This window comes from Aegilops tauschii, chromosome 5, assembly GCF_002575655.3.
Source record: "Aegilops tauschii subsp. strangulata cultivar AL8/78 chromosome 5, Aet v6.0, whole genome shotgun sequence".
NCBI lineage: Eukaryota > Viridiplantae > Streptophyta > Magnoliopsida > Poales > Poaceae > Aegilops > Aegilops tauschii.
This window is the reverse complement of record NC_053039.3, coordinates 443,471,530-443,482,258: the sequence shown is the minus strand read 5'-3', so window position 1 is coordinate 443,482,258 and position 10,729 is coordinate 443,471,530. Positions and strand designations below refer to the sequence as shown.

Genomic DNA, 10,729 nt, shown 5'->3' with positions numbered 1-10,729 from the left:
GTACAATCTGAATATGATGTTGTTTCACATGTTAATAATTTTACAATGTTGTTTAGGATGCAACGTTAATCAGTAGTGCACGACCTGATGTAGAATATCTTTAAGTATTGTACTCTTGTTGTTAGATGGTGTGGAATTGTACTTTACACATGATTAATCTCTATACCTCACAATGAGCTAACGAGTGAACCCATTGAGCAAATTTTCTGGCTCCAGCCCTGGCTCCAACACACGACGCCGGACGCTTTTGTTGTGTTGATTTAGGAGAGACTAGCAAAAGGACACGTGTATTGCAACTGGAGAAAAATATCCTCTTATATGTATACCTGAGTCAGTTGGACAAACTGTGCGTGGCAGGTTATGAGATCGAACCCTTCCCATCAGCAATTTTATTTTTTGCCAGTTCTCTGGACCTGGGCAACAGAGCGCCGCCGGGTGGGCTTCCTCCTTTGGGCCAAAACGGGTGACAAATGACGAAACCAAATAGCGTACCTGAAATTAATTGAAACGGGACTTAACGAAGCAGGACGAAACTAAAAATATCATCTTTCTTTAATAATAGATATAGATATAGATATAAATATAGATATAGAAAAGGGGGTGTAGCGAGGAGCCGAGACTTTGCCGTTGGCAGCTGTGGGTGGTGGGCTTTTTTCGCGTTGATTCCTGTTCGGATCAGACAGCGCCCTTGCCGGAGGCAGGGACGGCGCGGCGAGCAGCAACCAAGTGTGCCGTCGCAGTCGGATGAGAAGGAGTGCGGTGGGTGGCGTCCGGAGGAAGGAGAAAAAAAATGGGTGCTGGCTGGAGGAAGGGCAAGGCAAGCTGTTAGGATTTTCATCTAACGGTGCAGACGAATTGACTGATTACCAAGCGTTTATGGTTTTTCAGGTAACTCGCCAATAATCTATCCCGTTGATGAAGTTAGAGCATGTGCCACCGTACGTAGCTAATCCGGCCATCAAACGTCCTGTAGAGAGGACACGGTCAGCCTCATTTCGCGTCCATTCCAAACGAATACCTCAGATCCATACTACACCATGTAACCTAAATGTTACGTACTAGTACGTAGATAAACCTAGTCTAAACTACTCATCGTCGGAGATGTAGACGACCTATGTGTCGGACGGACATGCCTCCTGGTGGATGGTCGCCCCTGCAGCTCCGGCTCCTTGTCAGACTCTATGTCCGCAAAGAGTTCGTTGATCTCCGCCCGTGCCTCACGGAGGTAGCGGCGGTTTACCTCCTTTGTCTCCGAATGGATGGAGTCGAGCATGACCTGCTACTCTCCACCTCATCCGCTTATGCGACTTCAAACTCGCCCAGTGCATTGGCCATGTCGAATCCAACAACCGGAGGCGCCGAATTTGCATCGCCTTGCACCGCTTCCTCCTTCGGCTCCGCGTCTTTCATGGTCGCGTCCAGTGCCTACAACATTGCGCCCTCCTCTGCCTCCTCCTTCGGCTTCTCTGGAGGCAGGCCGGCTACAATCCAAGCGGCTTGCAGGGCCCGGATCTCCTCTAGGAGATGCAACCGACGCTTCGGGGTGACATGGCTGCAAGCAGGCAAAAGAGTTTCGAGCCGCGAGTGGATGTGGGGGTTGGTGGCGCGGAGAGGATGGTACTGGGACTGGATAGGGTTAGGGGCCGCCGTCCGGCTTAAATAGCCGAATTTGGCCCCTCAACCGACGCGCCGGAGCGGTGTCCTCACCAAACCGTTGGGTAACGATAGGTGTCCGCAAGAGTCCCGCACATTTGTGCGACCCCTCCTCATATCCGTCATCGATATAGGATGTATACGAGGGGTGTCGATCAGTCCGGATATATTGGGCCGGTTTGAGGACCCCGGCCAGGTCATGATATGTTCACCGGTCACGGACCGGGCCGTCCATCCGGGCGTTTGAGGAGCCCGGCGGCTGTAGATGCTCTTGTTACCAAGCCCCTGCCTGGTTCGCTCTTGTTACCAAGTCCCTGCCTGGTTCCTTGTGAAGTCTACGCACCGTCTAGTCCAACGACAGCTGTCTGAGCGCATCTCCGATCCGATTCTCAGGCCCTACAGTTCACAGGGTCCTCGTGTCGTTCCCCAGCGGCCTGCGCACCGCGTGACACTGCTGCGGCCGGCCGGCCGGCCGGCGTTAGGCAGCAACAAACACTGCTGCTGCTACTACAGCGCACCGCAGCAACAGCTCTGTGGAGTGAACAGAAACCATCAATGGCGGATAGCAACAGGAGCCGCAGCGGGGCAGAGCGAATCCTCACTTGATTCATATCAGGCTAACAGAATAATTACAAGCAACAGATGCAGACGCAGATGCATGCCCGCAAGAATGGCGACCCTACCACCCCCCAACAACGACGACCAGTCAAGCCAAGCCACCATACACACACGGTGCTGCTACTCTACAGCCTAATTGTAATCAGCGTCAGACAAACATTCTAGGGGTCCAAAACCCTGGGGCAATGCAAGATGCAACACAACTCACTCAATGTCCCTAACTGAAACGGAGAACACTGGTTACTGAACTTGATACCGACGGCCATGTCATGTCATGTCGCCTCAACCGCCGCCGGGCACGGCTGCTGCTCGATGGCGGCCGCGGAGGCGGCCTTCTCGGGGCCCTCCTTGGGTCCGGAGCGCGCCAGGAGGTCCTCGTAGAGCGCGACGGAGTCCCGGGAGAACTCGGCGAGGGCCTCGAACATGCTCGCGAGGCCGATCTTGAAGCCGTTGAGGGTGACGTCGTGGGTGTCGCGCATGCAGTGGTGGTGCCGCGCCTTCTCCACCTCCACCCGCCGCCGCAGCGCGCTCAGCGCTTCCTTGCGCTCCGACAGCTGCTCCATCCGCTGCCTCGCGTCCTGCTCCGGCCGGTGCTCCAGCAGCTTCGTCTCGATCACCTTGTTCTCCGCCCGCTTGTACGCCGTCGCCTTCTTGTCCAGCTCCTTGGCCAGCCCGTCCACCTTCCGCTTCTGCTGCTGCTCCTCCCCTTGCTTCAGCCACAGCACCCTCACGCTCCGGTTGAAGTTGCGCATCGTGAATGGCACCCGCTTGTACGGGAACCTCGACAGCGTGGTGTGCCACTCGTGGCAGATCACGACCAGGGGCGGCGTGCCGGCCCTGTCAGGCGCGATCGAAGAGATCCCTCGGGAGTAACGGATGGTGTCCGTCAAGATGAACTTGGACAGCCAGCCGTCAAGGGCTTCAATGTATGCTTTCTGAGCACTAACATAGCTCACAAAGCAGGACCTCCAATTCCTCAGTTCAACCTCCAGCCTGAGAGTGGCGTGCCGCTGGGCATCGTTGCAGAATTTCCCATAAGCAGGACAGGTGAAGGAATTCACCTCAAACATTATCTGTCGCTGTGCTTCATGAGATTCCACCATTACTTTCCAAGTTCTCGCAAAGCTGTCACGGAGAAGGGAAAAGCATCAGTATTCTGATTCAGTGAAACCACATCATAAATCCTGCACGCAAAACATGACATCAGCTTACCCGTGCAACAGCTCAACAAGCTGCGGTTGCAGTTCCTCGTCCCGTAATTTTTGTATTCTATCGGATATCGATTCTGCTGCTCGTAGAGAAACCCAGATCCTTGTGTACAAGTCTCTCACATTTGTCCGAGTCTTTTCAGCACAGCGCAGCTCTGAACCTTTGGCATCTTGGTTCCTCAGCTGGACACATTTCTTCTCGTATGTTTGTCGAATTTGATCTATGGCCTGTACAGAACCATCGTTTTTAATATAAATATAAAATACACAATACAACAGAGACATGCTGTTCGAACATGCCAGAACACACACAAATGCTTGTGCGCAAGAAACTACAGAAAATGATCATCACATTGCTTTTCATCAGTTCAAAAATCACAGATGGCACTATCAGTAGTATGACCTTGTCAAGATCTTCAACTTAGCCTCATTTACTAAAGACACACGAACCCAAAGACAAGATACATTTTTAATTTCAAGGTGGGTCAGTCTTTTTCAAATAATTAGTTGCCTTAACCATAGATAGATCAATAGCAACTTGCTAAGAAAGATATGAAGTATTCTTTGTATATGTATGCAGTCACAGGAACAATCAAATGACTCCAGCAGATATATAACCGACCTTAACTTCTTCATAAAGCTTCTTCTCCCAAGCATACAATCTCCCTAACGTCTGTGAGTGACTTCCTGACTTCATCCCACCATAGTCATCAAAAATATCGCTCTTATTAGTCTCACTCTTCTCTGTCCACGACAAGCTGTTCGAGCTTGCTCCCAGCTCGCTCCTATAGGATGAAGATGACACAGACGACGGAGACCGATGCCACGCGATGGCATGAATTATCTTCGACGGGCTCTCTGCAACAAGACAGAGATATCAATGTCAAAACCATCAACCAAAGACACACCTAATCTGTAGCCTGTACTCTGCAGTGTATGGATATATCTCAATCAAAAGCCAGTCCTTGTACTGTGCTGTTCTAAGTTCTACCAGAACTGAAAAGTGCAGATTCATGGTGTTCATCATGAAGCAGGCGCCTTTAGTCATTTGCACCCCAAAAGGACCACTTTGGCAATCAAGAACCACAAGTGGTAGCATCAAAAGGGCTAAAGAAAATTGGGCCAGGACATGACTGCAAAGTTAGAAAAGGTGATAACAAATTGACTGTGGGCGGATATTACATCAGCCGAGAATATTCAAAGCCACTTTTTTTAAGAGATTGTGCTCTCCCTAATCTCCAGGGGCACATGCGAGCCCTAAACAAAGAACAGCACCATCTAAAAATTCCATGCCACCATACCATGAGTATTAAAAGAGCAGTGTATTCAAACCAAATCCATCTAATGACACAGGGCCTTTCGCTGATGGAGATTTGTGAAATCCACTCATGTCTCGCACCAGCTTTACGCCCAAATCTTGTGGGTTTTCCACAAACAGAAAAAAGGGATCCGGCCGCATTTGGGGCGAAAGATCGAGCAGGTTGCTGTGGCAGAGAGAAATGGGGGCAAGAAAAGTTGGGGGAAGGTGATAAAGGCCGGACCTTTGAGCTCGGGGGCACGGGCGGCGGCCTCGAGCATGCCGGAGACCTCCTTGCCGGCCTCCGCGGCGCGGGACAGGAGCTCCTCCACCTCCTTCAGCGCCGCCAGGAGCTCGCGCCCCGGCTGCACCATGCCGACCTCCAGCCCGCCGCCGTTGTTGCCCGTCGTCACCTCGCCCACCTCTTTCGCATCTTCCTGCTTGGCCACTCCGAGGGAAGCCTCTGTTTTAGGGTTTTTAGCCGCCGCCGCCGCCGCCTTCTCCCCTTCGTTCTCGTCCTCGTCGTCGTCTTCCTCTTCCGCCTCCTCCAGGTCCGGGATCCCCTCCCGCTCCCTGACGGCGCGCATCTCCTCGTCGCTGATGGCGGCGGCGGCCGCCGCCACCTCCTCCGTCCCGTAGAACGGGTTGAAGAAGTCCCACCCGCCGACCGCCGACGCCGCGGGGGGCGGCGGAGGCGGCGTCGCTGGGGGCGTGTAGTAGTACGGGCGGCCCATCTCCGGCGTCCCCATTTCCGGCGTGCGCGTGCCGCAGTCGTCCTGCTCCTCCCCGGCCGGCGGCGCCTCCGTCTGCCGCTGCGGCTGCGGCGGCGGGGGCGAGGGCGTGGGCGAGGGGGCCGAGGGCATCAGCGCCTGCGCCGGCTTGGGCGACCCGGGGGGCGAGGCCGTGGGGGTGGGGAGCGTGATGAGTATCGGCGCCGGCGCGGTGTGGCGCGCGACGAAGACGTCGAGCGCGTCGGCGACGGCGCGCAGGGCGGCCGCGTAGCCGGCGTGCGCCGCCGCCAGCGCGAACCTCCGGTCGGCCGCCGCCTTGATGAGGCGCTTCCGGTCGCGGCACACCGCCACGGGGTCCCCGCCCGCGCCCGCGCCGCCGCCGCCGCCGGCGGCGAGCCGGGAGGCGGCGCAGTTCCCCATCGGAGCCTACCCCACCCTACCGAGGGTTTATTAGAGCAGGGTTTAGCGCAGAGCGCAGGGGAGAGAGCGAGGGCGGGGGGTCAAAGTCAAAGTGGGAGAGTGTGAGGCTGTGACAGTGAGAGTGAGGGAGAGGGATGAGAGAGGGGTGGGGTGGGGTGGGGGGGGGGGAGGCGGTGTTGGTTCTTGTCAGGTGGTGGAGAGGGGTGAAATTTTGTTGGTTGTGGGAGGGGAGGGGGAGTGGGCTGGTGGGGAGAAAGGTAGGGGGAGGGGGAGGAGGACCTCCTAAATTCTGATGATGATGGCAGAGAATCTTTGGGTGATTTGTTTATGTGGGGCTCAGGATTTGGGTCCTGTGTAGGTTTTGGGACTTGGGAGGAGGAGTGACTGATGACAGTTGGTGAACAGTCTTCATGGGAGATCAAAACAACTTAGTTAATGACAAGAGGGTAGCAGTGCTTAACAAACCACGGTTCCCTGTGCTATTTTATTTATTTATTAGTCCTCTTTGGTCTGCATGAATTTCGTGGGAATTTTATAGGATGGAACTAAAAAAAACATATCAATACCTTTGGTTTGTACAAATGGTTCCTATTCCTGTGTAGGATTGGTTCCTATCCTTGACATTTCAAAGCAAAAAAAACATTAGCTCAAACCTAACGGAAAAATCCCTACCCTTGTAATATTATAATTTACATAGTTCATTACTTAGACTATGTATGTGCAATGTACGTTTTATACAACATATAATGTACCAAGATATGCACTCGCATACGTAACTCGACGAAAGGGCGTACAAGATAAGCAACCGCAAAATGGACCCTCTTTGCAACAACAGGTTTAAATGGAACATTAATAATATGGTGGAATTGAAATAGGAAGAAAATCAAGAATTAAGTGATGATAATTAGTTGATACCAAAGATAAGTATAATATTAGTCGCACAATTTAGAGAGTAAATTAATCGACGCGGAATTGAAGAAAACAATATGTGCAACGTGATACTATTTGGGTAGGTGGGGGAGATTGATGACGCAATGAGATGTTTTTCATGGCCTCTGCTGATCGTATGAAACAAAACTCGTTTTTTCGTATAGACAATTTATGTGTGTCATAGTATAATTTTCCTATAGATGTGTTCCTTTTATATTTTCTTACAATGTGATAGTGATGTAGGTGAGCCAAAGCGTAAGTCCTCGCAGTGGTGGCAGGAGAGGTATGTAGACCCAAAATGTTGAGGTTTAAGAGTTCGGATGCCCCCATGTGTGGTTTTGGTAATTGATGACATTCTCTATGGACTAATGGTTGCATTGAGTTATATTTGAAGGACTTGTCCATAGGCATTTCTTGAAGTCCATGTGTTGGTTTCAAGGAGTTTGTGTGTTGATCAAGGTGCTATTAAGGAATTATTCAAAGATTGGTCATGTGAGAATTGAGCTTATTGCAAGCATGTCTTGAAGAAGAAGAGTGTGCGATCATTCATGTTTACCTTCAAGACATCATCCAAATGAAGAGAGTTGGAAAGATTCAAGGTTGTTCAAGACTAAGTAAAGAGAGTGATTCAAGTTGATCAACACACAAAGCGTAGAAGATGTACCGAGAGGGATCAAGTGGTCCCATGGTATGGTAAGCATTGTCCATTACGCTTTATGTACTAACATGGGGTTAGGTATGTTTCCATGGTCTTGCATCAAAATGAAGATATTATACAGCCCATGGAGGATGACATCAAGTGTTGATCGTCATCAAGATTGCGGTGTGCAAGTTCAAGTAGAGCATCACGAAGATCAAGTGCTTGAAGCTTGCTGTCCATTGTGGTGTCAATGGACTTGTGAAGATGCACTGGTACGCATCTGTCCTAAACAAACGGTTTTTAACCCCTTTCCGAGACGGCATTTGGAACCGTCACCAAGTGAGTGTGGGCGATAGGGGGGGTCCTTCCCACACGACCCAGAAACCGTCGGGGATAGGGCCCCTACAGTACTCCTACTCGTTTCTGCTCGCGTTGCCATCGCAGTCGGTATTCTGTGGTGCTACATTTACGATGCGCGGCCCATCACAAACGGTTCACTATTATAGAACGTGTATGATGCGCGGCCCATCACAAACGGTTCACCGTTAAGAAGATTAGCTAATCGTCGTACGAGTGTCGGACATGATTACGAAACGTCGGACCGTTGTAACATCATCGTACACGACAAAAATAATACATGGAGACAAAATAATCTTCAAAAGATAGCTTCAGTGTGCAGGTTTAAGCACGCTAGTAAAGCAAAACAAGTGGAAGGTGTGCTAACTGCAACAGGCCTAACATTTAACAACAAGCAAACATAGTCATTCAAACTGGTATTGTGCCGATCTAAGTACACTGGTTATGGTTAAATAAAAATGGAAAGGCGTGTTAACTACAAGATGCAGCAACCAAATGTAGTCATTCATAGTGGTATTGTTGAAACTGGTACTGATGAAATTGAACTGCACAGTTCATACTTGCACATATAGAACATCACATTGTGTATAACTGGAATAAACACGGCATACTACGAACAACCAAAGATAGCATTTGAAACTGAACATATGCTAACTACAAACAACCGAACAATCAAAAAACTTTAAAAGAGATATATGCTAGCTATAACAGGCTTAACAACAAGCAAATATATGCATTCCTATCGGTATGTTTAAAACTGGATTGATGAAATGTACTGCACAATAAATAATTGCACATATAGAGCATCACATTGTGAACAACTGAAATAAACAAGGCATACTGCAAACTTTCAGATATAGCAATTAAAGCTGGACATATTCTCACTACACTACAAAAGGGACTCGAGAAAACAAATCATGGGTTTCCCCCCTGTGAAGATGCACGGCAAAACAAATCATGGGTTTCCTCACTTTTCACAGAAAGGCTCATTCCCGTGGGAAGAGCACGGAGCCTGGATGCGCTCCATGTTGTCGCAGATGGGCTCCTTCCCCTTGGAAGAGCATGGCTGTAGGGTGCCCTCCCTGATGTCGCAGACGGGCGCTTTCCCCTTGGAAGAGCAGACGGGCTCTTTTCCCTTGGAAAAGCCAGAGAGGGTGCCCTCCTCGTGGTCGCCGTCGATGAGGTTTGACTTGGAAGCTGTGGATCCCAAGCCAGCGTCGCAGAACATGTCCTTCAGAAATGACAAAAGGGGCTCGATGGCGATGTAGAATGGCAAATTGTTGACAGCGAGCCAGAGGAGATCAGCGGCGGGGCCATGGATGAGATCGACGACGGTTGAACCCGAGGGGTTGGGGGTGGACCACTTAACTTGTGACACAGCCTGCCTCAGGTCGTCGTTGTCGATGACCTCGATGTCGTTGCCGGCGACCGAGACATGCCCGCATACTCTAGCCCGCTGCTTGAGTGCCTGCCGCCAGTAATGGTCGTCAGCTTCCTCGGCTACGTCGGGCGAAGAGACCGCTATACACCTCTTTTGGGCCAGTCGCTCCTCGAGCTCCACGGGAAGCATAGCCAGGCTTAGGCTGCGACGCTCTGGAGTGGGGGATGGGGATGGGGATCTATGGGAAAGGGGGCGTTTGGCAGGCGTCATCTAAGAAACTCAGGGCGGCCTGGGTATGGAGATCGATGGGTAAGCTGCACGGGCAAACCAACGGATGTTGACAATGGAGGCCTTGTGGCGGCGGCGGGGACCTTGCTAGGGTTTCGAGCGAGGAAGGGTGTGTGTGTGTGCGCGCGCACGCCCGAGGAGGTTTTGGTGTGTGTGTGTGTGTGTGTGTGTGTGTGGAGGGGGGTGTTTGAGGAAATGACGCGGGTACTGAAAATTTTACTACGCGGGAGTGAAATGCCAGGCTATTGAAAATGTTGATGATAGTGCACCGCACACGGTCCGGAGATAAGAACCGTGTGTTATGAAACATAATAACCCTCGAGGCGGGCAGATATTTTCTAGGGATGCAGGCGGGATTGGGAACAAGAAACATCGCACACGGTCCGGAGATAACAACTGTGTGTTATGAAATAGAAAAACCCTCGAGGCGGGTAGATATTTTCTAGGGATGCAGGCGGGATTGGGAACAAGAAACATTGCACACGGTCCGGAGATAACAACCGTGTGTTATGAAACAGAAAAACTCTCGAGGCGGGCAGATATTTTTGAGAGGGGGAGCCTCGTGTAGCCCAATGTACTGTGCGGATGTGTGCGTGACAGGTGCACCGGCGTGGCACATGGTTGTTTGAGTGAACCGTGTCTATTGCGTCATCCGACTTGTCTAATGTTCATAAATTTGGCGAAAAATGACGTGGGAGAGGGTCAGAACACGAACACACTTGCATGTGGACCAAATTATGTATCAAAAGGGTGGTTTGATTTTCAAATACCAAATGCAACTTCGATGTGGCACCTCTCTCGCAAAGCGCACGGTATTGCTTGCCCCCACCCCCCTCGTGTCGGCACGAAGGGAATCCTAAGCTATGAATGCATGCCCCCTCCCCCCCAACCGAGGTTCACCTAGCAAAGTAGCTAGCAGCCCCCCTCCTCCCTCGTGTCGGCACGAAGGGAATCCTAAGCTATGAATGCATGCCCCCCAACCGAGGTTCATTCACCTAGCAATGTGCGAAGTAGCTAGCAGCCCCCCTCCCTCATGTCGGCACGAAGGGAATCCTAAGCTATGAATGCATGCCCCGCCCCCAACCGAGGTTCATTCTAGCAAAGTGCGAAGTAGCTAGCAGCCCCCCTCCCTAGTGTCGGCACGAAGGGAATCCTAAGCTATGAATGCATGCCCCCGCCCCAACCGAGGTTCACCTTAGCAAAGTG

General features: G+C 51.3%; 1 protein-coding gene across 1 annotated transcript; it reads right to left on the bottom strand.

Moving 5' to 3' along the window:
* Window positions 1-2,240: 2,240 nt before the first annotated feature.
* On the bottom strand, window positions 2,241-6,011 carry LOC109773413 (protein ALTERED PHOSPHATE STARVATION RESPONSE 1). Its single transcript, XM_020332104.4, has 4 exons — window positions 5,021-6,011; window positions 4,102-4,337; window positions 3,484-3,707; window positions 2,241-3,396 (listed from the first exon to the last, which is right to left on the bottom strand). The coding sequence occupies exons 1-4, from the start codon at window positions 5,925-5,927 to the stop codon at window positions 2,544-2,546; spliced, it is 2,220 nt and encodes a 739-aa protein (XP_020187693.1). The 5' UTR covers window positions 5,928-6,011; the 3' UTR covers window positions 2,241-2,543.
* Window positions 6,012-10,729: the final 4,718 nt, after the last annotated feature.